Source organism: Vulpes vulpes, chromosome 8 (genome assembly GCF_048418805.1).
Source record: "Vulpes vulpes isolate BD-2025 chromosome 8, VulVul3, whole genome shotgun sequence".
In the NCBI taxonomy this organism is placed as follows: domain Eukaryota; kingdom Metazoa; phylum Chordata; class Mammalia; order Carnivora; family Canidae; genus Vulpes; species Vulpes vulpes.
The window spans coordinates 41,177,238-41,204,518 of NC_132787.1; the positions used below are offsets into that span (position 1 = coordinate 41,177,238).

Below are 27,281 nucleotides of genomic sequence, written 5' to 3' on the forward strand. Positions count from 1 at the left end.
GAACTCTACCCCACGTATGTGGGTACCTCCGAGGGCTTTCTGTTTTCTCGGGAGGCACAGGGCCGGCCGGGGGCAGCTCAAGTCGGATCTGCATCCCTGCTCCCACTGACATGCTTGGGTTCATGCTGCCTCTGTGGCTCTAATCTGCTGCTGCTGCTGCTGCTGCTGCTGCTGCTGCTTCCAAGCTCTATTCACAGAGGAGACTCTCTCACTTTCATGAAAAGAAACCACTCGCACAAAGGGCTTTGTGTAGGTAGCAGACTTTACTGAAAATTTGAGGAGACAAAGGGGGGTTACATTGCAAAAATACAAAAAACTTAAAGTTGCATATTAGACATCCATGAGCTTAAAAATAAAAAGACCTTTAGCCATTTCCACCAATCGGGCTTCAGCCTTCTATAGAGGTTCTGGACCACCTCTCCCATCCTCTCTCAGGAAGTAAACAAATCCAATTCCCAGACAGCGTCTTATTCAGAGTGGCTTAGCCCACCAAGTCTGTTCTGTGCTCCCTTTCGAGACCCTTCCCTGGGGCCTCTCTCCCCTCGTAGGCCACAAAGCTATTTTCCTGGTTAAGAACACTTCCTTCCCCATTTCTGAAACCTGAGGATGAAGATCTAAGCATTTGTCTTTGTGCAGACAGTTCCCACTAAACTAAGGCCTGAGGCTTCCTTGTGGACTCTAGGAGGCATGAGCCTTTTTGGTTTTTTTCTATAAAAATACATGTGTGTATGTGTGTGTGTGTGTGTGTGTCTTTCTGTCTTAGGGGTGGAAAGAACAGAGCCGGGGAGGTTCTAATACACCTAAGTTATTACCATTCACTGAGTGCTCACCGTGAGCTAGGTACACTTCTTCCAACAGCAACCTAAAGTCAAAGCCATTTTATTTCCATTTCCCAAGTAGGGTTATGAAGGTCTGGGAGAGTAAGCTATTTGCACAGGATCACATAACTTAGCAGCAGCCAATTCGACCCTAGGTCTGCCTGGCTCTAGGGTTTAAGTTCTCAAGAACAACTTATATATAGATTTAAGTCTTTGGGGGAAAGCTTCTGGTTTTCCTTTCTGGAGCTGATATAGCAGATAAGTAAGAAGGGGTCAGACACAGCGACCACTGGGTATAACTGCCCCTGAGCTAATAAAAAAACTTATGGCGGCTCTCTCATCCCTGCTCTGTGCCAGTTCCGCCCAGGTGAGCAGTACTGAACTGATACAGGCCTGCACCAGGCCCAGAGCTGTGGGCCAGCAGGAGCTCCCTGTTGCCCCCACCCCAATTTCTATGAGCTGTTGGCCCTCCTACCTCCAGCCCCATCACACCCTGCCCACCCTGGAGCCTATGGCTAGGGAGAGGGAGCAGGCGATGGCCAAGGCACACAGTCTATGAGCGGCCTGAGCCATGGCCACCCCTTGATCCTCACTCCACTGGCTTCAGTCCTGAAAGGGCAGAGTTGGTACCTACACACACACACACACACCCTCAAGTCCTGTGTGGGTTTTTCTCCTTAGGAAGATCATCCCACTCTATGGACGTTCACTGGGGGCCCCTGAGGCAGCCTGCTGTCACATCCCCATCTCAGCAACACCGCCCACCCCCCCACCCCCCCCAGCTCTAGATGGTCAGGAGGGCAAAGGGCTCCACCCAGGCGAGCTCAGGGCCCTTACCTCCCAGGCCTAGACGCCATGGATCACACTGCCTTGTACCCGTGCACCCCTTCAGCAAATGTTTACTAAGCACCTGCTATGTTCCAGATGTGCTTAGTTAACAGAAAGGAACAGACCAAGGAAGCTACAGTCTCCACTCACAGGACAGAGAGACTCAGGAGCAGACAACTGCACATGCTTCTCTGTGGGACCCAGCAGCCTCAGTGCTGATTTCTAAAGAAAACCAAAGATTAAAGATCAAAAAGACCCTCAGTTCAAACACTTCCAGGACCTCCCTTCACATGGAGTAAAATCCAAAGTCCTTGCCAAGCAATGGGTGTTGGGCAGTGGAGGAAGCTGAGCTGTCCCCCACACCCCCAACCCCAGGTCTGGACAGCTGGCCTAGGCAGGATCTAGCCCCTGCTGCTCCCGTACCTTATGCAGCTCTCTCTCACTCTCTGCACTGGCCCCGCACCCATACCTCCCTGCCTCTTCTCGCAATGCCTTCCCCCACCTCTCCTGGGCCCCTAAGCCTTCCCCTGTGACTCTCAACTTGCGTACCCCTCTCTGCTCTGAAAGCACTTGTCACAGTCTGCATGTCCTGTTACTTGCTCACTTTGTTTTCTTCCTCAATGAAACGGAAGCTCCCCAAGGACCTTGTCTGTCTTGGTCAGAGACACATTCCCAGGGCCCGCCCCACACAACGTGGAAGTTAAGGAAGCATCTGTCAGCTGGATGAATACACACATTAATACTCTAAGCAAGCCAGTTCACTCCTCTGTGCTCCACCTTCTTCTGATCTTTCAAATGGGGATGGCACAGCACCCACTGGGTGAGGATTAGGAGAGGTGACAGAGGTACCTGTGTTCTGGGTCAGTGTGGCAGGCTCCTGCCACACAGGGCAGGTATGACTGATCCTTCCTCATGAGAGAGGTGACTCCACATTGGCCCTTAAAGAATGAGTAACAGTTCTCCAGTGGGAGACAAAGGAAGGGCATGACTGGCCAGGGGAACGTGCGGAGCCAAAGCTGAAAGGGAGGGATGGGCACCCAATCCAGAGGGCGTAGGGGAGTGCTGGACAAGCCTGTGAGACAGGTGGGGCACGTCAGGGCTCCCACTGGCCCCAGTGGCCCCATCTGCACTATGCCAGGGGCAGAGGCATCTCTTTCGGCAATCCCCATGGCTGACTGGTCTGGAACTTAGGGCTAGAAGTACATGACTTTCCATGAGGCTACTGAGGTCAGTCTATAGAGAGAGGGGAAAACACACAGCAAAGAGTGGGTCCCCACACCTGCACTGACTCCTTCCCATCCATAATGCAAAAGATCATCTCCTTAACTCGTGCATTTGTGCCATGGTCAAGAGGCTGCTCACACATCCTTCTTGAGTATTTGCCTGAAGGTTCACAGTCAAGCTGGAAGGGGAGGCAGCATGAGGTCTCCTTACCCAAAAATCCCGAGGGGAGAGGGCAGGCGAGAGGGCGAGGATTGTGACAGTGGCTGCCCGTGGACATGTGAGCACATGCAGTCTGCTCAGGGCCTCAGGGACCCCACGCCCCACCTCCACAGCACATCTTTTGATGAGAGCCGGGCCCCACATATAGTGAAGTTATGCAACTTGCCACGAGGTCTAGCAGCAGTCCAGAGGCGTTTAGTTAAAGCTGCTTTTTGACGAGAAGAGGACACTGGCTGCTGGCTTTTTTTCCCCATCTGGGACGCTGCCCAGCCTTTATAAATACCCACCCTCTAAGGGGCAGCCCCTCTCAATTGCAACCTTTTCCCTGGATCCTCCATACCCTGCTCTCTCCCACCTCTGAACTCCAGTTTCTGTGAGGATCAACGAACTCCATTTAGGAACTATCCAATCTGACTTTTTAGACTGTAAGCTCCTATTAAAAATAATGTATATTTATTGAACATGTTTACGTGCTCAGCACTATTTGAGGCACTCTACATATATGAGGTAGGTACTCTTATTATACCCATTTTACAGATGGGGAAACTGAGGCACAGTGAAATTAAGTAACTTGCCCCAAGGCCACAAAGCTAGTCAGTGGCCAAGCGCCAGGATTTCAATCCTAGCTGTCTGACTCAAACCCTTAATCCTAACCACCATTCCATAACACCTCCTAGATGCTGTCTTACTCACTTTTGTATTCCTGTATAATATCTCCCTGAGTGCTGCGCACAAAGTAAACACCTGTAGGTTGAATCCTGGGTCCCTTCTGCTCCAGGTTTCCAGAATTATGGTTCCCATTACAGGGCGATATGAGAGGGCCACGAGATGCAGCAAAGAGCTAGACCCAGGCCTCCCTGATGAAGCGGAGGGTTAAACTAATTGTAATCACATTTATTCAGTGCATCTCGCACCAGGCACTTTACAGACATTAGCTCTCTTTCTCACTGGGGGCTTCTAAGGGAGGTGCTGTTGCCTTCCCCTTTACAGAGAGCAAAAGACACCAGACTGGTGGCCTCAGACTGGTGGAGAAATCTGCCGGAGGTCAGACAGCTAGGAATACCAGGCCTGAAGCCAGGACCACCAACACCCTAGCCCATACAGCTCTCCAAGGAGGTAAACCAGGGAGCCCTTCGCTGGTTCCTGTGAGGCTTGGGGTGGGTTCCACAGCCCTCCTTCATCCACAGGGCACACAGAAACTACTATTGTCTGGGGAGGGAGTGGACATCCTGGGCTAGCCCCGATGCAGTCACCACCCAGCAGGCACCCTGGCTGGGAGGCAGCCTGAGGAAGGACTCGCAGAACTTCAGAACTGTGTGGTCTTAGAGACCACTGGTCCACTGCAGACCTCTGACCCACTTTCTTGGCCTTCACTCCCCCTTCTCACAAAGAATGCTGTGTAACACCAGCCTCAGCACCTAAACCTCCTCCCTGTCTCAGGCTCCTGTGATGTGGAACCAATCCTCCCCAGCAGTCAGTGTGGCTCCAGGATCCATTCCCACTGGGGATGGACGAAAACTATCCAGAGAGCTCTGGCCATGTCCTCTTTCAAACTTCCCAACAACTGTCACCTCCATACCTAAAACTCAACCCCTGAGCGCACTGAGCCTCCCTGTCAGCTGTTCTGAGGCAGGGGCAACACAGGTGGCCAGGACACTGTGCACAAGTACCCGCAGGTACACACCTGGACACGCACAGAACAGAGAGCCCACAGGCCTATCCTGCAGCCTCCCAGCATGGCCAGCAGCACAGTTCAGGGCTCGAGTGGTGACAGAGGAACCATCCCATCCGAAGCTTCAGCACCTGGCACCATTCCTGGCTGAGTCCACTGGGGATCTCTGGGGCTGCTTCTGGCCTGCTTCCCAGTCTGCCCCCCTCCTTCTCCCAGTCCCTCCCGAGGCTCAGACAGCCAGATCAGGTCCTCTGAAAATACACACCATCTTGGGTTTATTTGGGGTTGGGCACTGCAGGTTGTTGCTGGATAGGAAGACTCATGACCTCCCAGCTCTCCTGGCATTTCAGGGGCTGCCCCTGCAGATTCCCTCCCCATGTCCCTGCACACACGACGTCTCTTCCCCCCTCCCTGCTCCCTGAGTCTCTTATTCTTTCACCAGCCGGTAGATATGGTGCTGAGCCCCGTGCTCACTGGCTGACACCTCAAAGACATATGCAATGCACAGCAACGTCTCCTGCGTGTCTCTGTTGGTGACCACCTGCAGGTGAAGGAAAAGGCAAGAGTTAAAGCCCCAAACAAGGGCACGTCATTTGCTCGACCCATCGATCCCCTCTGGCCCCACAACTGCAAAGCCCCTGTCCCCACGACACACACACACACACCTGCAGGATGGTGAAGTTCTCCAGCACGCTGTTCATCATGTACTTCTCGGGCAGGTGCTTCAGCTTATGGATGAAATTGATCATGTACTCGCAGAGTGGGGACCGATGAATGCGGTATGAGTAGTGGCCATTCTCATAGCGGGCATACTCTGTCTGCAGGACCCAGGGGGCAGCGGGGGCTTAGAATCTCTTTTGACCACTTCCAGCCCAGGCCCAACTCTATGGGGAAGCTCCATGACCCACTCTCAAGCAGGAAGAAAAGGCAGGAGGCCTAAGGCCCCTGAGAAAAGAGCCTCCCTTCTAGGTCAGTGACAGGCACACCAGGTAGAGGAGGAGGGAGCTTCAAGACATAGGCATAGTGGCACTAGGCAAGATGGCACAGAGCAGTGACTCAGACCTGGCTGCACACTCACATGTGCTAACATGCACGAGTACATGTAAGCAGGTAACATCTGAACCAGGCTGCTGGGCCACCTCAACGTCCATTTCCTGAATGCCAATATTATACTCTAGTTATACAAGAGGTTACAACTATACTGTGTGTGAAGCCCTAATTATCTCAAAATGAACATTTAATTGAAAATAACTGGAAAGGGGCACCTGGGTGGCTCAGCCGGTTAAGTATCTGCCTTTGGCTCAGATCATGATCCTAGGATCCTGGGACTGAACCTCACACAGGGCTCCCTGCTCAGTGGGGAGCCTGCTTCTCCCTCTTTCATTGCTTCTTCCTCTCTCAAATAAATAAATAAAATCTAAAAAATAATGATAATAATAACCTGAAGAGTGTTTTACTATTGCTGCGGGAGCAGGTTTCAGGCACCAATGTGATTCTAAAGTCACCAGCAAGCTGCAAGTCGCCCAGCCGGGGCTGGGAAGCCCTGGGATGAGCCCTGTTTCTTCCCTGGTACCTGCCCCACATCTAGTGGTGTTTGAGATGAGGTGGGTAACCAGTAATTGCCAGACTCGTGAGGGGACTCACTGACTCAGACAAATCTGGAGAAAGATGTGGGGACAAGGATGAAGGCCAGTGAGAATCGACGGAGGGCCTGGTTGAACAAGCGCGCAGGGTGGGCTCCTACCTCCACCTTCTCTACCACCTGCTTGCCGAAAGAGCAGACCTTGGTGGAACAAGTGATTATCATGTTCTCCGGACTCTCGTACTGGCTGGACACCCCATAGAAGGAGCTGCCTTCATCCTCGATGTTGGTGTTGAGGTCTGCCTGGAGGAAGACACAGGGAAGACAAACAGTAGACAGGTGAGTCAGCAGGGGCCACAGTCCAGGTTCTAGGCCCAGGAAGACATCATAAGGGCCTAAAAAGAACTTGGAGAGTAGGATCTTGGACAGTGTCCTCCTTCCTCCACATCTAGGCCTGGCATGAAGTCAGGCTGTGTTGCCTCAATAATGGAAAAAGAGAACACTGGCACCTACATTAGTCTCAGGCCTCTGCTACCCATTCAGGCACCAATATACCCAGCAGGTGGGCCCCCAATGGTGGGGGGGCCTTCTGGACTTCAAGTTTTAAGAGTCAAAGGCTTTGCTCTTGTCAAAGTACAAACGTCTGAATCTTATCAGTCATTTCTATTTTAGTATGAAGTTGTTAGCTCCTTTCCAGAGTCAATTTTGATGGTGAAGTCAGTGTGGGAACAGAAAGCCGAATGGGAGACTGGCAGAGGGGTAGGAGGGGATGCTGGGACTCTGCTATGTCTTCATCCTCCGGTTCAGCTGGTGACTGGACCCTGCCAATGCTCTTTTGGAAATGGCCCTAGGGGCTGGACTCTCACCCATCTCTAAGGCGGCTCAAGCCACCCTTGACATTTTACATGCCTGCCTCAGCCTCCAGACTCATCCCCCTTACCAAAGCCAGTCTTCTTCCCTTTGGTTCATTCTCTAACTTCTCTGAGTTCTCTTCACAAGACAAGTCTGACTGCATCATTCCATGGTTAAAACCCTCTCACCGAGCCCCTTGCCATGAGACAACATGACTCTCACTCCCCAGCCTGACTAGTGAGCCCCTCGTCTTCTACATAAGCTTTTTGCTATTCCCCAACACATATCTCTTCATCCTCTGCTGAAAGCAGAGCCTAAAGTGCCTCCCACTGGACGCTGGGTTGATTTGAAATTTTCCTCTTAGAAAACATGGAGTAAGACTCCCAATTTCACACACATCCCCTGCAAGAGGCAAACAGCAGGATCTTGGCCTCAGTTTGATCAGTGAGGCTCCCTGACCACAGGCCCAGCCCAATGCCACACAGTTGACAAGTGACAGGCCCCAAGTCTTCAGGCTCCCACTCCAGCGCTTAATTGAATCTGGCAGAGTTACAGGAGAGGGAGGTAGATGCCGGATGAGACAATTCAGTGCCTTGGCAGCTCCGAGGCAGATACTGTATTTCTGAAGCCCTAAGCCACTTACAGGTCCCCATCCCCAGAACCTTAGGGCCCACAGTGAGTCATCCCATCTGAGCCAGGGGTGCTAACAGAGCAACTTAGAACTCGGAGCAAACACACCGATTTAAAAAGGCTGAGTCTGAGGGTGCAGCCTCTCCTCCCCACCAATAGAACTAGCCTGAAATCACTGCCAAACTGGCCCCAGAGTGCAGCCCTACCGATGCAGCAGAAGCTCTAGATGCTGTTAAAATGAGGGTCTCCCCAGAGCCCTGGGAAGGTTCTGGCACCATTCAGAGCCAGGCACCAGGCAGTTCTGTTACTGGCCATTAGGGGATGCTCAGTCATCAGCTTTCTCTCCTTTCCAGAAAAAGGTTTTCCAAGAGCAAGAACATTCTCTAGACTGGTGGGGGGTGGTAAGTGTCTTACAGCACAATAAAAATATTATGTAGCCACAAAAAATGCTGAGAAGGACCTATATTTATTATTACGAATGGACTACAATTGTTGAGTGGGGAAAAAAAAGGCAGGTTATGGAACAGAATGAGGATGTGTTACTTTTATGAGAAAAAGAAAATGGGCTGCTTTCATGTCACATAGAATGGCATACATTTAGCATACTCTGTGATGGTTTTAATGAGGCCTCTAGGAAGACAGGAGAACAAGCAATTACAGCTATGTTCACATCAAGGTTCAGCCTCTGGAATAAACAGCAGTGCTCTACACACCCCGCATCCCACCCCGGGGCTGGCTCAGTCCTCAGGTGGGCTGGGAATTAAGGGCAGTTGGGACTTACACAATTATGTATAAGGCGAACTGGGACCAAAATCCAGCTCTCCGTCTCCTATTTTCCCTGCTAAGTCACATGCTCCTCCTAAGAAGAACAAGTTTGCCAAACTTCTTTAAAAAGGAGCAGTTCGCTCCAAGTATGCAGCTAGAAGCACGGGGCAGAAGCGTGAGAAAGAGCTGGCAGGGTGCCTGGGCGCCTGGGAAGGGCAGGCATCTGAACGCAGGAGGGCGGGTACTGACCAGGCAGCAAGGCCAGAGCATAGAACGATGCCTCTTGGACTTCAGCTACTGGTGGGCCCTCTTGATTCTGGTGTACTTGTGCACCACCCACCACAGGCCCTATGCTGCCCCTCCCGGTTTCTCCGAAATCCGCTCAGTCCTTAACTCCATGCTCAGCAATGTTACCTGTGAAGTCAGTCAGGGATTCTACCTTTTTCTGATTTACGTGATAATAACTGCATAACTATTATAGAAGAAGTCTGTATTCAATGTCACCTAAAAGAACGCTGTGCACCAGCATTGGCCCAGTCCCTCCCAGGTTCTTCCCAGCACACAAAGGTCACAGCTGCTCGCACCCCCGCAGCGCCCTGGACATGCCAGGATCAGTTCCGGGTGGCCTCGGCCCCTCCCAGACGGTAAACACCCTGCCAGGAAGGACTAAGCTGCCCCAGGGCCTGGGCCACTCCTGAGGAGAGGTGGGCCTCTAATGAAAGCTGTGCGTGGCCTCAGTGGCACAGAGTGAGGAGAGAGGTGAGCCCCGCATCACCCCTCCACCCACCCCACCAACCTGTCAGCACCCCCACACACAGCCTCCCCCTACCCCCACAGGTCCTGGTTATAGCTCTCACTCACCTGGCCCTTCCATCCCGCAGTCACCCACTTACCCTGCCCCAGCCCAGCACGGCCAAGGGGAGTAGAGCCCAAAGAGGCTGAGACATTGTCTCTGCTATTAAGGAACTCAGAACTTGTGCAACAGCAAGTAGGGTAAATGTGATGGTGTTTGAGTGGCACAGAGAGATAGAGACAAAAGAGATAAGGAGGTAGTGGGAGAGAGATAAACATCCCGCAAATGGCCATCCGACATCTGCCCAGGGACCTGCCCTGTGGTTACGCTGCACAGAGCTGGAAGACACAGCCAGTGACACGGACAAGCCATGGCCAGTACTTCATCTTGTCCTCTGTGCTCCGTCTTCCTGACTACCCTGCCAGTCCTCTCCTGCAGCCACACTTCAGATACTACCTGGGCACCTCTGCAGCCCCCTCACTAATAGGCTTGGCTTCTCTTTCTCAACCTCAGAGGAAGGCTGCACCCCCCTGCTCGCCCTCCTGCCCTCTGAATGCCCCCACACTCCCTTCCCTCCACCCTATTCATAGCCGTGGTGCGGGTGGGCAGCCCAGGCAGGGCCTAGGACAGGTGTAGGGGATTTGGTGACAGACAGATGAGCCGAGACAGCCAGCCGCAGCCCAGGAGCGGGGGCTGGAGGGGCTCAGATCCATTGTCATGTGCTGGTATGTGCCTGGGAGAAACGTCAGGGCCTGAAGGGAGCAGCAGGCTGGGATGGGGGCCGGTCTGGGGCACTCTCCTCCCTCCGAGGCCTCAGCTCACCCTCTGCCCAGAACTTTCAGTTTGCAGACTGGTGTTAACAGCCATCAGTGATCCAAGAGCTCCCTCTCCCCTGTCCCACAGACAGATGGCCCCGGCTGGTCCCACATGTTGTGGGGAAGGAAGGAGCAACTTCAGCTCCTCAGTCCCTTCCCCAGACCCTACATGTCATATGCAACAGAGCATGGCCTCACAACTCGACTCCTCCTGCACCCTGAGGCCAGTTCCTGCTGGAAATGATCTGTCCTGGCAGCCATGAGCCTAGGAACCACAACCACCATCCCAAAGAAAGAACAGTAACTTTCGGGGTGGGGGGAGGCAGCTAAGAGGACAAAGTCCTCCTCCCACTCTAAGAGGGCCCTGGTCAACTCCCTAGCATGCACAACCTGGGCTGGGCCAAGAATACTGCTGGCTGGAAAAGAAAGGAAGGCTTCAGGGGAGGTGGCTCTGTTTCCTTGTCTGCACTGCTCTCCTTTCTAATTGTGTGTGGCCCGCCTCACAAGAGTTGTTGGCAGGAGAGGGAGTGGCCACACCAGGGTGCAGGAGAAGAGGGTTCCAGATGGCAGGAACACCAGAGCTGGCTATGAGGACCCCATGGCTGACGAAAACTCTCATGCTTAGCAAACAGGAGCATTTCTTTTTCCCCCATCACAGATTTGTACTTCCCTGGTGCCTTAACCCTCCCCACACAGGAGGGACCAGATGACTGCCAAGGAGCCCTGGCCACTGACATGCCCCCATCTCTGATTTCACCCATCCTTGCCCTGACCAAGTGTCTGGTCTTCAGAGATGACCTGGCTCTAGGGGCTCAAGCAAGGGGCAGGGGCACATGATGGTCCTCAGAGACATAGTCCCCTGCAGGCCCTCAAGAACAAAACCGCAGATTGTTCAGAGACAAGGGCCTAGAGAAGCTGAGCTTTGCTCAGGTCACAGGTCTCGAGCGGCAGAGCAGAGATGAGAGCTTCTCCACCCCAGCTGGAGCCCATTGCTGCCCTCCTGGCCTCCCCTGACACACCAGGAGGGCCCCCCTTGCAGTCCACCACACTTCCCTGTATCTGTATACTGGTTGCTGCCCCAGGACCGTGAGACCTGCTCCAGATTCTCCCACAAGGAATGTGAGTTCCTAGAAGACAAGGGCCAGCTGGGTCCACACAGGAGGGCCACATGCATGGCCCATGAGCAAACATAGAGGCCACATGGGGAACCTACCTGGTCAAGTTCCCCAGCACCAACTGTCCCCTCCCTTCCCTTCTGCCATCAATCCTTACTTCCAACCTCCCCGAAAACATCAAGAGGAAGGAGGGGATGTGGGCCACAAGCAAAATTGGAGAGAACATTCTAATTACCTTTCCCTACCTGCGCACTCTCACCTCCTCACTTTCTGGTAGGGAACTCTGGGTTCTAGAAAACCCAAGAAGCCCAACTGCCCAACTCTACATTGGATGCACAGTTGAGTCTGCAATCCCCACACTGCCACCACCTGCTATTCCTCAGGGTCTTCCGGGTCCTTTCTTAGGTGACCCAGAGCCTTCTCCAACAGGAGCAGGGGGAGCACGGGACCCTGCATGAAGGGTACCCCTGGCACTCTGTAAGGTCAGCCAGTTCAGTGTCACAGTTCCAAGTGCACACCCTGGAGACACACTGAGTGTAAATCCTCGTGTTGCCACTAGGAACTGGGTGGCCCTCAAGTCATTTCACTCTGCTCAGTTTCCCCTCTACTGAATGAGGCTGTCCACAGAAACTGCCTTTAGGGTTGTAGCAACGTGCTGATACATGCAATGAAACGTGCTGATACATGCAGCGATGAACAGTGCCTGGCGTAACCTTCCACCAACTACCCTGACCTAGGTCACAACACTTATATCACAAGGACAACCAAAGGAAAAAGAGGTGCATCTTGCCTGGGGTGTCTCAAAGCCAGGCCCACACTACCTCCATGCCTCAGTTCCCCCACTTTGTGAAATAGTAGGCCTAGGATGGTCCTCATCTGGAGGATGACTAGAACACAGAATATTATTAGAAACTAAAAGAAGGGATCCCTGGGTGGCGCAGCGGTTTGGCGCCTGCCTTTGGCCCAGGGCGCGATCCTGGAGACCCGGGATCGAATCCCACATCGGGCTCCCGGTGCATGGAGCCTGCTTCTCCCTCTGCCTGTGTCTCTGCCTCTCTCTCTCTCTCTGTAACTATCATAAATAAATAAAAGTTAAAAAAAAAAAAAAAAAAAAAAGAACAATTAAAAAAAAAAAAAAAAAAAGAAACTAAAAGAAGCCAAGAGCTGGTGAAAAAGGCCCCAGATTTGCCATCTCCCCCCACCGGCCAGAGATGCTGTTTCCACGAATGCCTCCAGCCAACCAGGCCTTCCTTCTGACCCAAAATTACAATCCAAGGTACCTGAGCCAGCGCTGAGAAAGAGTCATCATCTCCCAAAGCTCTTTCTTCCAAGTCAAGGCTAAGCCTAGACTGGCTTGGGGGTCTAAAGGAAGGAGCACTCAAGAGCGGATGCAGGCTTCCCCCAAGAGAGGCAGGAGCCTCCCTGGATGCACAGCGGGAAAGAGGAATCAGCACAGCTGGACGGGCAGGAGTGGTGCTGACAGCTACCCAAGGTAAAGCCTCTTAGTTCCTGTTCCCAGGTCCAGGGCTGACAGGGAGAGTATAGAGAAAAGAGGGGAAGTGAAGGGGGTTACACCCCTCCTAAAGAAAGGGAGAAAGATGTCCTGCCGCACACATCACCCCCTACAGCCGGCCTCTCTGGCTGAGGTCCCGAGGAGACCTGACCTATACTAGTACAGCCTGCTCCTCACCTCCAGGCTGGGCAGTTGATTTATCCAACCCAGGACAACCCTGGCTACATCTTGCCCTATTCAAAAACCTTCAGTGAGGGACACCTGGGTGGCTCAGTGTTTGAGCGTCTGCCTTTGGCTCAGGGTGTGGTCCCGGAGTCCCAGGATCGAGTTCCACATCAGGCACCCCACAGGGAGCCTGCTTCTCCCTCTGCCTGTGTCTCTGCCTCTCTCTCTGTGTCTTTCATGAATAAATCAATTTAAAAAAAAAAAACCTATCTCTGTGTCTGTTATGAATAAATAAATAAAATCTTAAAAAAAAAAAAAAAAAACTCCAGAAGCCCCCATGACTTTGAGGACAGAAGCCCTGCACTGTGTATAGAGACAGCTGGAAAGGAGACAGATCTCCAATGATTTTAAGAAGCTGCTGGACCAGCCCTGGATAGTCTACCTCCAGACTTACTTTACATGAAAGAAAAATAAACTAATTATTTATGCCACTGTTGTACTGGGTTTTACATAATATGTACTCAGATACACTCAATCAACTCAGAAGAATTAAAAGATAAAGTTAAGGAAATCTCCAAGAAAATAAGGTGGAAAATCAAGAAACTGTAAAAATCATAGAGGGTAAATTCAGGATATGGTTTCTTGGATAAGAACACAGAGCCAGGGGTACCAGGGTGGCTCAGCAGTTAAATAAACATCTACCTTTGGTTCAGGTCATGATCCTGGGGTCCAAGACTGAGTCTCACATCGGGCTCCCCACAGGGAGCCTGCTTCTCCCTCTGCCTATGTCTTTGCCTCTCTCTCTCTCTCTCTCATGAATAAATAAAATCTTAAAAAAAAAAACACACACACACACAGAGCGAACAGAGAGAAAGAAATAATATAAGTAAATTTTCCCCAAGTTGAGAAACACTAATTTCACAATTCAAAGTGCCTGGCTTAAAAAAATCAGAAAGTAAAAACACACATATCCCAAAGTTCCTCTATCTGAAACTTAACATAAGAGATAGAAAGGAAATGCAAATTTTTCAGAGATAAAAAACAAAATCTAGGGACACTTGGGTGGCTCAGCAATTGAGCATCTGCCTTAGGCTCAGGGTGTGATCCTGGGGTCTGGGATCAAGTCCCATATCAGGCTTCCCTCAGGGAGCCTGCTTCTCCCTCTGCCTATGTCTCTGTCTCTATCTCTTTCTCTCTGTGTGGGTCTCTCATGAATAAATAAATGAATCTTAAAAAACAACAACAACAACAACAACCAAACAAAAAAAACCCCAAGTGACATAACAAAGGATAGAGAATTAAAATGGAATCAGACTACTCGTGTTTGAAGACAATGGAGCAACGCACTGAAGAATGATTCTTGAAAATCATCTCTGGGAAAATATTTGTGACATAGATTCTATACCCAGTCTAACTATCAACCAAGCACAAAACAATAGGCATTCAACCAGGCAAAGACTTGAACATTTATCACACATTTTTCCTTAGGGAGGTACTAGAGAATGTTTTCCTGCAAGATAAGCAGGGACACTAGAGAGAAGTAGAGATCTAGAAAACCATAGATTCCATACAGGAGGAAGAGTAAATGCAGTGTCCAGGTGACATCCACACAGCAGGTCAAGAACAACCAGTTCAGACTGAAGCAGCACAGAGGCACCTGGGAGAAGAATCTCCAGGAGAGAGGGGGACCTGATGAATGATTTGCCTCTTAGTATTAATTCATTATATAACTATTAATATTCATTGATTTAAAATAAGATAAAGTAAAAGAAAATATTACCTATTTTTCATCCTGGGTTGGATAAAACCCAGACTCTATATGACGAGGAGTCCCTTCAGGATCGGAGTCCCTTTACCAGTTTTTTTTTTTTTTAATATTTTATTTATTTATTCATGAGAGACAGAGAGAGAGAGAGGCAGAGACACAGGCAGAGGGAGAAGCAGGCTCCATGCATCAAGTCCGACGTGGGACTTGATCTCGGGTCTCCAGGATCACGCCCTGGGCCAAAGGCGGCGCTATACCACTGGGCCACTGGGTCTGCTCCAGTTTTACTTTCACACACCTGTGCCCATGCCTTTCCCCTCCGGAGCCCATGGTCCTTACACTTGTGCCAGGCTGTAGAGCCTTTCCCAGGCTCTGCTGGATGGATCTTGCCCATCCCTATAGGTCGAGTCCAATCCCATTCTGCTCCCGCAGCAAGCCTGCAGCACCTTAAAGCTCATGAACTCCAAGTCGTAGTCCCAGCACTGCCTCTTCTGGATACAGCCTGGCCCAAAGGTTTGATGTGGGCAGCCAGGATGGAGGGTCCCAGCCAGGGGCCTGAAAGCCACCTGGAATTACATGTAATGTGCTCTGAAAACTGATCAAAGGCTGTGTGTCAGAGGGATTTCCTGTATGTCCCCACTGCTGGTTTAGTGTGTACTTGTCTGCCTCCCCACCCTGCACCCCTTTTCTGTGTGTACTGGGCCCCTAGAAGGTAAGCTCCCAGAGCATGTACCTGCTCATCTTAGAGGTGGTGTTGCAAAAGCAGGGAGCTCTCCTCACACAGCACCTGTCCCAGGGTGAGGCAGGGAAGGCAGCAGAGGCTCAGGCTATAGGCTGAGCTGGGTGAGATGGGTAGGTGTTTCTCTTGGGGTGAGCTATCCTAATCCTCCAGCCCACTTCTCCAAGCCCTGCCCAACCCAACAGCTGCCCTGCTCCACCCCTGAAATGAATTCAGGACTTGGAATTCAGAGAGTTCATGTTGGCTCTTCACCTACCCCTCCCTCAGAGTCCCCTGAGGTCTCTTCCCAGTACGACAGCCCCCTTGTGGCTGCACTTTTTGCCTGGACTTGCCTGCCATTACAACCTCTCAGAAAAGTACCTGATTCTGCACGCTCAGTCCTCCAGCACCACTGCCTCCTCCTGTATCAGCCTCCTACCACCGAGTGGCCAGTGTGCATTTGCGCTGCCCTTTGCAGTAGCCCCACCTTCCCAGGTTTCCACTCATGAAAAGGGCACCTGGTGCCCACTCTTCCTCCTTTCTCATTATCATCAATGTCCTAGAGATTGGAAGGAAGGGTTTATCAAAGGGCTTACCCAGAATTTCACCAGAAAAAAGGCATTAGAAGGTCCCCGTTCAAAGAGTTCCTTGAGTCCTCCCTTCTTCTCTGGGAATTTGTCATAGATCTGGCGGATGTCCACAGCTTCGAGGTAGGGGTCACTGTAGCTTGGGCTGGACTGGCCAATGTGCACGAACAGGTGCTTGTTGTACTGTGGAGAGAAGAGCTGGATTGAGGGACAGGTGCAAGGGAACAGGGCAGATGGAGAAAACCAGAGCTCAGATCACAGCCATACGACCTGGAGCAAGGAATGACTTCACCTCTCCAGGCCTGTTTTCCCAACTGGAATAATGGAGACAGTAAAAGGACCCAATGTCAAGCAAAGTTAACAGGTATGGAACATCCAGGGTGGTGTGTGCACCTAATAGATACTCATTAAATGGTAGGTATTGGGGTCACTCTTAGTCCTGGCTGGGTCAGTGAATATCCGTAGGCAAGTCATTTTCTACCTTTGGGCCTCTCTTATCTCATCTGGGATGTCAGACCATTGACCTAGATAAGGTGTTTTCAAACTATGCTCCACCCCGCAGATGGGGGCTGGGCTACCTCTGGCTACAACCAAAGTAAGTCTACTTCTTTTGTTGTACGCACCAGGCTTCTGAGTAAGAGTCTGATTAATGGTTCCTCAGCTGAAAAAACAAGTTTGAAAACGGCAAAGTGAAATGGCCTATGAAGTCCCCCGGACCCAGGCTTCTCTAGCATCTCCTCCTCTGACCTTTGCAGGTGACGCTGGTCACTCAGGACATGGGACACTGAAGGGGACAGGGTGGGGCGGGGCCCCGCTCTCAGCTGGCATCACAAGGATGTAGGTCAGACCCAGGAGGCTCCTCAGAGCCACAGGGGAAAGGATGGATTAGTGAGGGGGTGGTGGGCACTGGGTGGGAAGAATTCAGGTCAGGGAGGGTGCAGCAGAGGGAGAGGCCAAGAGAACTGGGATGGACAAAGAAACCTGGGGAGGGCTTTAGGGTGGAAGCATCACTGTGCCAGGGGAGAAGGGGAAGAGGAGAGGCTGCATGAGGAAAGAAGAGGGAGGGGTTGAAGAAGAAAAGGAAAGGGGAGGGAGGGCCAGAGGAAGGGAAGACTGGGAAGAGCAAGAGATCTAGGTGAAACCCAAAAGTGGAGGGGGGCAGAAGGCCAGGGCAGGAAGTCAGAAGCAGGTGGGAGAAGAGTTGGAGAAGACACAGGAGCAGGAGCCTCCAGAAACAGGAACAGGTAAGAGACCTGGCCAGACCCAGGCCAGGACCTACCGTATCAGGGTCCTGCTGCTGCTCCAGGAAGGCAGAGAACTCCAACATCCAGAGCTTGGAGCTGGCCACACTGCGGCCCTGCCACGGGGGTGCTGGGGGCGCTGAGGGCGACGGGGTGGGTCCTGCAGGAGACTCAAACCCTGCATACAGCAGGAGAGGCACATGGGGAGCAGTCCACATATGGCCTCCCTGCCAACAGCCTCTGAGAGGATCCCAGGCCCAGCAGTGAGACCCCGAGCTGGCGAGGGCATCTCTTGCCTCCCATAAATAGGCCTCCCAGCAGGGGCGGTGGAAGGGAGCGCTTGGCCTAGTATAAGCCAGTCCCCTCGGGCCCCTGGAAATAACTGCACTCAAGGGAAAATGGACACCGGGTGGGGGGCCAGGATGCCTGCTGGACTGAGGGCTTCCTGAGCAGCACTGCTAGGTTCTTGTCGAGGAGCTTGGAGTCCAGTCAGAGATAACCAGACACAGAGACTGCTACAGTGATATAAGCCCTGTGAGCACAGGAAGTCTCCTGATCTGTTCACTGCTGTCCCTCCAGCCCCCAGAACAGTGCCTGGCTCAGAATGGACCCCACACACAGGCTCGCCAGGAAAGGAAGTAGTGACCATGGTAAGAATGGACTCGGGGTGGTCAGGGAAGGCTTCCCCCAGGAAGGCGATGCTTGAAGGAAGTAGCAAGTACAAGCAGGAGGCAAGGGGTGAAGACAGGAAAAGGGTGCTGGAAGCAGAGGACAAGGCAGAGGCAAAGGTAGGGGGGCTGTGAGAAGCTCGGCCATCTAGAAGCTAGGTGTTCAGGGGAGCTGCCGAGCAGGTGGGTCTGCAGCCGTGGCAGGAAACAAAGTGAAAGAGATGGGCCTGGAGCAGGCTGGGCTAAGCAGCATGAATTTGAGCCTGGGTGTTTGGGAATGACAGAGGACTGCTGGCAGAGCAGTGAAATGTTCAGACCTGCATTTCTGGAAGGTCCTACCCAATGTGAAGGAAGGAGCAAGCAAGGGAAAGGCTGTCAGAAGCACAGTCCTGGAGATGTCTTCCCAGAGGAAATATGAAGAAGGTGTGAATGAAAGCAGTGTCATGGAAGGAAGAGTAAGGGACAGAGGAGGCACATGAAGGGAGCCAAACCCCAGGCCCTGGTGCCTGACGGGATGACAGCAGTGAGGCACAAGGCCAGAAGCCTGCAGGCCAGGCAAGAGAGGGAGGCTGGGGAACTCAGGAGCGTGATAGGAAGGAGATGGAGAAGAAACAGGGGGGCAGAGGACCATGCTGGACATAATAGCGTGTGTTGAACACACCCGCTGAATGACTCACTCACTGTCTAAGCACCGCTCACCCAGGAAGTGCCATGTGCCAGACACAACAGGACATATGGAAGACACTGACCAGCCAGTCACAGACACTGCCCCCTCAAGCCCAGCCCCTAGCAATGAAGAGTGTCAAGTGCTAGGTGGGGGTGCAGAGTGCTCAGGGCACCTGAACTGGGCAGGTGGAGGTGCAGGGAAGCTTGCAGGAGAGGAAGCCCAAGCCATAGCCCTAAGGCAGGGCGGGGTGGTGCAGGGTGGGAGCAGGGAGAGGAAAGAAGCTGAGTGACCAAGGAGGGCCACGCAAGTCCTATGACAGAGTTTAGATCATACCCAGAGGGCACCAGGGAGTCAGGAAAAGATTTTAAGCCCAGGAACCACAGGGTGCAACTGCTGCTTTATAAAGGTCACTGGGATGAGCCACAGGGTAGAGGGGAGGCAAGATAAAACAAGGAGGGGGCAGGTTAGGAGGCTGCTGCAATAATCCAGGCAAGAGTAGGAAGGCCTGAACAAGATGGAGGCCTGTGAGAGGCGGCCACAGACAGGAGGGTGGATTCCTGGGGACTGGGAGAAAGCAGCAACCAAGGCCTCAGGCAGGGGGGTGTGCTGCTCTGGGAAAAGGACAAGCCAGGCCAGTCAGCAGAGGCAAAGAGTCAGAAAAGTTAAGGTTAAGGATGGTTAAGGGTGAAGACCCTGCAGAGAGGAAGGAGATGGGAGACCCTCATGAGAAAGACGCAAGGACAGGGCAGGTCACTGTGGGCCAGGACAGACTCCTGTGCTTGCCATGCGGGCCCACCCACACTCCAGGCCTCTGCCAGGAGTGCTCCCTCTGCTCACAAGCAGCTCCATGCTAGAAAACCACTCTCTCCTTGGACCTCCTGTTTTGAAGGGGAGGATTATAGTGTCACCAAAAGGGAGGCCATCTCAGGAGTGGCACACGAGGGGCGCAGGTGGAACAGCCGCCCTGGGGCATAAGCCCCACCCTGTGAACCCCTGAAAGCCCTGAGCCCAGACTGGGGAGCATGTCAGGCAACGAGGGGCTCGGTGTTCGGCAGAGGTGTGCATGATAGGGGCAAGCAATGGGTGGAGCCAGGAGCCTGGGACATATGGTCTGAGCACATGCCAGGGCAGCACCCAAGCGGGTCATAAGATGTCCAGCTGTCGGGGGGCCTGGGACCTGGGGGGGGCAAGAGCTGCAGGCATGCGAGGTACAAAGGAGCCATGCACTTCTGACCCACCTGGCAGAGGCAGTGAAGGCTGGACAGTGTAGGTTTGTTGAGAGAAAGGTTTCACACTGTAGGAGACAGGAGACAGGAAGTGTAAGCCTTACAGCAGGTGGTAGCCCAGGAGCCTCCAGCAATGTGCAATGCTCCTGTGTGGCTGGGGATCCGGCCATCAGTGGCCTTGGTGGGCTCTGGCCACCTGCTCCTTCCCCTGCCAAGTCCATCAGGTTTCATGGATGACCCACAAAAGCAGTGTGCCTATTGGAAAAATCCACCCCTCCTTCTTTTCCTTCCCTTCCCGGCCAACCAGAGCGGCCAGCCAGAGGCTGGCTTCCTAGCCTCCCTCCCTTTGGGTCTCAAACTCTGGCCCTGCTCTACCCCAGACAGACTAGAGTTTTGGCAGATACCAAACTCCCACGGTGTCCACATTGCCGACTGAGTTGTTGCCTACAAGTAGGAGAGCCAAATCCCAAAGCTCTAGCCCCTCCTGGAAGGTTGACTGCACATTGCAGCCCTGTCCCAGACTGGGAGCCAGGCTCCACAGCCCAAGTTTATGCTCCAGCTCAGTTCCGAGAGCAACGGGTAGCAGGCCATACTCACTCATGGGATGTTCCGGCTTGGCCCGGCAAAGCTCCTTGCCAAAACTGAGGAGGCAAAAAGCACAGAGTCAGCAGAGCCCCATGCACATGGGCAATGGTGTGGGGAGGCCAGGCAGGAGCCTCAGCTGGAAGGCAGGGCTAGGGGGCTGGACCGGTGGGAGTAAGGAGACAGTTAGCGCTTCTATCCAGGACTATCCAGGCTTGAGTGGTGTCCCAAAATGTGTCGCGAGGAGCTCTAGTCTCTGGACATGCTCTGCTGAAAAGGTGCTCCTCAGGAGAAACCCCAGGTTTGGAATCCTGGCAGCTATATTCCTCCCTTGGAAGCCCACAACACACAGCAGCCTCAACAGTCCCAGAGTCGAGAAACCTATTTAGCTCTAGGTGTCCCAAGCTCCCTTGCAAACAGCATCACTCTGTGTCCTGTGTAATATCCTGATGGGCTAGCAATCTCTGAATCACACTGCCCATCACTGCCCTCTCCCCGCACACCTAGGGCAGTGCTACAGGTGCATTATGAAGATCCACTTAGTCCCTACGACCAAGAGAAGCCTGTGAGGATACAGCCCTGGAAAGGAAGAGCCTCTCTAGACCATTCTGAAAGTGTGAGCTAGCTGGCCCGGGGTAAGAAATGTACAACACAAACAAGAGTCTGAACACAGACTGTCTGAGGCGACAGAGAATGGCGCTGAGTGCGTGAGGGCTGCGGGGGCAGGACCGAGATGGGGGCTGCTCCAGGGCACAAGGCAGCTGCACCTCAGCCCTTCATCTGTCAATCAGGCCAACTCTGGAGGGCTACTCGGTCGGTCTATTCCTGGGGGAAGTTCTGCCCCTTGTGGAAGGTCTGCTGTGTCACAGGCAAGGCCCCTGAGAAGCCAGTGCCAACGCCAGCAGAGCCATGCCCTGACATGGCCCCTCGGTCCTTGGTCCCTCCTTCCCCCGCCCCACTCTCCAGGCCTGGCCAGTGCCTCTGGCTCCTAGAGAGGCGGAAGAGTGGCAAAGGAGGGGCTGGCATGGCCTCTGGCTCCAGGCAGCCCCACTTACCCCTGAGACTGCTGGGTGGCCTGGGCCCCGGGCGAGGGCCATTTTACTGTGGAAGGCTGTGGCGGAGATGGCCTGGGCGGGTGACATGGGCGCCATGCTCTGCAGGGCCTTGTCCTTAGCTGCCTGGTCCTGGGGAGACATTGGAAGGGAGGGCCTCAGTGGTGATCCCCATAAGAGGTGTGGGTGAGGCGGGGTCCAGGCTGGTGCTCGCGGAAGCTGTCCCACCACCAGTGGCCAGAGCCCTGGACAAGGCCCTGAGGGACCAGGCTCAGGCCCCTGCAGTGCTATGAACTTAATTAGTGACTGAGCACACGTCACTTAGTTCCTCTGATCAGTTTCCTCATCTGTCAAAGGGCAAAATACTTGTTCTATCTATTTTAATAGAGCTTAAAGGGCTCGGGAAACCATCTGCCAAACTATCTCGAGGGGGCTACGTTGAGAAGGCCTTTTAGTCCTTGTTCGCTTCTACGACACTGGCAGCCGGGGGAGTACCTGACCCAGGGTTGATGATACACCAACATGCCAGAGCTTTCCTCAAATGGACAGGAGGGTCACCCTCAGTCACATGGACTGTGTGGAGGCATGGGATGGTTTCCTGGGGGTTCCACCTATCTCGGTCCCGTCCCAGGAGTCTTCTCTTGCACTGGGCACCCCCTGCCTTTTACACATCAGGATTCAATACAAGCTATTCGCCCTCAGTGGGAGAAAAGCACATGTAAGCACTCACAACACTGGCAATAACAGTAACCATAATAATAATCTTTATATGTGTGGAAGCCAGTGGTTCCCATCCTGAGTGCCCCAATCCCACGGGTCTTTAAAATGAGGAGACATAATTCAGTATTTCTGTATTCAGATTTCTGTATTTTCAAAAAGCCTAACAGAAACTATGTTTTTGTCCAAAATAAGACCACATTTATAGACTGGAATATTAAGTATTATTCAGTGTGTGTGACTTAACTGAGGCCAAAAGACTGGTGGATATGTCAACTCTGGAGCTCAGATTAGAAATTCTCTTTCTTACAGATGCAATGAAATGCCAGGACACCTGCACCCCGATGTTTAGCCAAACTGTGGAAGGAGCCTCGGTGTCCATCGAAAGATGAAGGGATAAAGAAGATGTGGTCTATGTATACAATGGAATATTCCTCAGCCATTAGAAACGACAAATACCCACCATTTGCTTCGACGTAGATGGAACTGGAGGGTATTATGCTGAGCAAAATAAGTCAATCGGAGAAGAACAAACATTATATGGTCTCATTCATTTGAGGAATATAAAAATAGTGAAAGGAAATAAAGGGGAAAGGAGAAAAAATGAGTGGGAAATATCAGAAAGGGAGACAGAACATGAGAGACTCCTAACTCTGGGAAACGAACTAGGGGTGGTGGAAGGGGAGGTGGGCGGGGGGTGGGGGTGACTGGGTGACAGGCACTGAGGTGGGCACTTGACGGGATGAGCACTAGGTGATATTCTATATGTTGGCAAATTGAACACCAATAAAAAAAAAAAAGAAATTCTCTTTCTGATGAGTATTTTTAAATGGGAAAAATAAATTAGCCGATCTGTGGGACTTAAGTTGGTAGACCAGATCTGTCCTGAGTCACAGATAGTGAGAACTGATGGAGGCCCATGCAGCAGACAGGTGCTTCTCCAGGACAGTTTTCCTCGGCCCCCGCCATAGCCCTATGAGGGGAATACCACTGTGCAGGCATTAGGCTCTGAAAGGTCCAGGTGGTCACCCAGCATCCCTGTACCTCATGACTATGGAACCAGAACCCCAGAGGCCCTTCCATGTGCAGTCACATGTCACAAGATGGCCCACAGAAGGTCAACAACACAACCTCACTTTGATTCTGAACATCACAGCACTCCTGTGAGGCTGGCAAGACAAGTAGCATCCCCATTTTCAGCTGAAGAAACAGAAGCTCAGAGAATTTATGTGGCGCCCTCAGAGAATTTAGGGTGCTGACAGTGGTGATGGCTGGCCTGAAAGCTTGGTCTAAGTTTGCATATCAACTCAGCTCTGGTCTCTGCAGTCCCTGAGCCAGGGACAGGGGGAGAGAAGGATGTACAGTGAATTCTGACAGCACCCAGCACACACCATGGAAGGCAGAGGAGACCACCCTGAGAGGAGTCATCCTCAAACCACTGTCCTTTTGGGGTCAACCTTACTCTCAGAGGCTCTTTGATAACCAAAGAAGAAGCTATTAGCATAAGGTGGCCTCCTCTGGAGGACACACACTGCTCAGGAGGGAAAAGCCCAACACGCCAGCCGGCCCGGGGCTCTCCTTCCAGGAGCACATGTGGGTGCAGGAGGCCGTACCCTGAGAAAGCCTGTGGACCTCTGTGGTTAACAACTGCATTATGGGGCCGGAGAGCTCCATCTACTCAATGTCAGCAACTTACGTCCCTTCCCGGATAGCTGATCTAAACAAATGACCGGGGCTCAGGAAACCACATCCTCACCAGGGTGGAACAGGAATCAGGGGGAAGTGGGAAGGACATCATGGAGAATGACATCAGTTACCAGGTAACAAGACCAGGGAGTCACCGAATTTGGGGGCTGAAGAAGACCTCAGATACCATCTTGCTTAATTAAGCCTGTCATTTCATATTTTAAAATGAATAAAGCTTGAGCAGGGCCAGTGACTCATCCATGCTCCCACAGCACAAGGGCAGACCCAGACAGACCAAATCCCAAGTACTGGAGGATTTCTACCTAACAGAAGTCTGTCCATCAGGGAAACGAATTATGTTGGATCCCAGACCCCTCTGAGAACATGGCAAAATCCTTAGACCACTCCCCCCAGGAAAATGAATGCATCTTATTTCAGGAGCTCATGGCTCAGTGGTCTGCACAGTGGTCTCTGAAAGCTCTCCCCAACCTCTAAGTTAGAGCCTATAGACAAACATAGCGATTCCTTGAAGCAAATGTGGGCCATACAGATGGTCCCCAAGGGAATTAAAAGTTTCCCTCGACAGCTGTAAACAGACCACTGGAAAGTCTTTTCTCCATTCTGGCCCCCTGCCAGGGTCCCAATGAGTCAGAGGCAGACCAGAGAGGAGAAGTGGGGATCATGCTGGACTCCAGGGCCAGAGGGTCTGCAGGAGTACATGTGCCTGGCCTCAGAGGAAGAGAGCAACAGCTGAGGCCCGGCCAGCTGTCCGGGGGACAAAGGAGCGAGGTGCTAGGCTGCAGCTGCAGGGGTGGGGGACAGCTGGGTTGAGTGGGCAGTGGGGTACAGCTTCCTGGGAGTTCCCACCACTTATTTGGAGCCTCTGCGTCAGGATCAGGGACAACTGGAGCCACATGGGACCTTCAAGCTCATCTAGTGCCAAGGTTTTTAACTGGGTTCTGAGCTACTTTGGGGTTTAAGAGCCACAGAGCACGAGAGGTGACTAGGAACAGGGGGTCTCTGGCCCATTATTATTCCTCATCAACCTAGCTGTGACTAGAGTAGCTCCTCTGGTAACATACTGGTTCAATATTTTGTTGGGGGAAAAAAGAAAAGAGGCCTCTACTGCTTCTTTAAAAAAGTGTGTTAACTGCTGGTCTCATCTGAGACCCCCAAATGTCAGCTCTTCTTGCCAAGCAGCTGGGCAAACTCTGCTATGAACACATCTATGACAAGGAGCTCATTCCCACCTGGTATTCATCTAGTGTCCAGGAAGCCTCAGTCCTGTGGGAAACAGACTGCCCTGAGAGGAGTCCTGACAGCAGCTGGCCCTCCACAGAGCAGTCCCTGTCAGGAGATGGCCCTGTAAAGTGGGGCCGATCTGGGATGGGAAGAGAGCTGCCCACCTCAGAGAGCAGAGTGTAGGAAGGAATCCCACCAGCTTCCACAATAATATTCATCCTACCCCCGGGGCAGTGCCGCCCAAGCCTGACCACCCTGCAAGCACAGGGGACGGTACTAAGGGCCAAGGCCTCGAGGAGGTTGTCAAGGAATGGGGTGTGGAGGGCAATCCCTCTGGGATCTGCGAGTGAGCTGTGGGGGTGGGGGGAGGCACACACTGTACAGCCTGGTGGTCTCACACACACAGCTCTGAGGTCAACTGTCATATCCTGCACAGTCAAGCAGTTATAGGCTGAATCCCACTCTTTTCAACACCAAGAAGCATGCTGGCTCTGTGTACAAACAGCCAGTCCCTGAACCCAAGGGGAAGAATTTTCCTGCTAGAAAAAGAGCCCCACTTTCTAGGAAGCTGGCCTCATCTGTGGCCTAGGTCCCCCTCCCACTGCCGCTGGTTTGTCTTACCTTTAACTTGGCCTGGATCTCGCGGGCTTTTCGACGAGCCAGCACCTGGATGTGGCTGGAGACCTGCAGCAAGGAAGAGAAGGCTGCTGTCCCCACCTCCCAGAAGGCCTGTGCTCCCCTTTTTGGCTCCCTGACCCTCCCCCACTCCAGCATCTTCAGCCCACATCTGTGGACTGAGTGAATGAAAGGCCCAGTCCATGATGGGCCCTCAGTCCTGCCACATCCAGCTAATCCAGAGTCTGGCAATAAAACAAAGTATAGTGCTGCCACTCCACTCTCTGTTCTGGTGTCCTGGAGAGGGGCGGGGAGGGGGCTGCCGACTCCCCTGGAAGGTGAGGGATCTCCTCCCAGTTGACAGCAGCAGGGACAATGAACTGTCCGTGATACACCAGAAAGAGCTAACCCCTCTAAATTTTTTTTTTTAATTTTTTTTATTTATTTATGATAGTCACAGAGAGAGAGAAAGAGGCAGAGACGCAGGCGGAGGGAGAAGCAGGCTCCATGCACCGGGAGCCTGATGTGGGATTCGATCCCGGGTCTCCAGGACCGCGCCCTGGGCCAAAGGCAGGCGCCAAACCGCTGCGCCACCCAGGGATCCCGAGCTAACCCCTCTAAACCAGCCCCACTGAGAACCCACCCTTGGTCCTGCAGAGGGCCTGGCCCACCATGGGAGCAGGCTGAAAGCAGGGTACCTGCCCCCGGGATCCACTCTCATCTCCCAGGGCCCACCTGCTTCCTGGTGCGGGTCTTCCCTGTCCGGAGCTTGATGTAGCGGGCAATCAGCTCATTCCGACCTACAAAGACACCAACAGCCTCTCAGCAGGAGGAGGACAAAAGGCAGGTGCAGGGGAGGATCTGAGGGATCCTTTCCCTCATCTTCTGCTCACCTTGAGTGGGGACTTGCGGTGAGGATTCTGCAGGTTCCCACCCCCCTCCTTGGATCCCAGGGATCTCCCAGCAGCAAGAGGAAACTAAGCCCTGGCTGGGGGACTGGTAACCTGAGAGCAAGGAGATGACAGGGCTGTGAGCCCCATACAAACCTGAGGCACCCTCTCAGAGGCTCCCTCTTCCCATGCTGGCCATCTCCTCCCCGCACTCTATAGCAGCCTGACAGCTGCCAATCTGTCCTGCCTCCCCAGGGCCTCCCTCCTGCACACTCAGGAGGCTACAGGAAGTGCCGGGCCTTGACACTCCCCCATGCAGCCTCCACAAATGAGCAGGACCTTATGAGATGTCTTGTGTTGTCTGTGGGCAGCAGGGGGTGTGGGAGACATTAGTGCTGAGACCCTGAGCATCCCCAAGGAGGAGGCCTGAGGCCCTGAACTCAGATCAAGAGAACCCAGGCAGACCACAACTCCAGCTCCATGGCTCTGATTAGATCAGTCAACGGGTAATATCGAGTGTGTGCCAAGGGCCCAGCCTCTGAGAGGCTGAGGCTATGTCTGAAGGACCCTGGAAACCTGTAAGGAGCTGCCCACGTCCTCTAGTGTTGTAAATGGAATTATGAAAAGAGGTTCT

General features: G+C 52.8%; 1 protein-coding gene across 1 annotated transcript in view; it reads right to left on the bottom strand.

Moving 5' to 3' along the window:
- Positions 1-244: 244 nt before the first annotated feature.
- The window catches only part of TEAD4 (TEA domain transcription factor 4), a 65,604-nt gene continuing 38,567 nt past the window's right edge, over positions 245-27,281 (bottom strand). The window contains exons 4-13 of the mRNA XM_072766236.1: positions 26,493-26,557; positions 25,764-25,826; positions 21,501-21,629; positions 20,461-20,504; positions 19,876-19,931; positions 17,341-17,480; positions 16,071-16,244; positions 6,506-6,646; positions 5,427-5,579; positions 245-5,302 (exon numbers count right to left, since the gene is read on the bottom strand). Coding sequence (XP_072622337.1) covers positions 5,189-5,302; positions 5,427-5,579; positions 6,506-6,646; positions 16,071-16,244; positions 17,341-17,480; positions 19,876-19,931; positions 20,461-20,504; positions 21,501-21,629; positions 25,764-25,826; positions 26,493-26,557 — 1,079 coding nt within the window. The 3' untranslated portion in view covers positions 245-5,188. The remainder of the gene's footprint in view (positions 5,303-5,426; positions 5,580-6,505; positions 6,647-16,070; positions 16,245-17,340; positions 17,481-19,875; positions 19,932-20,460; positions 20,505-21,500; positions 21,630-25,763; positions 25,827-26,492; positions 26,558-27,281) is intronic.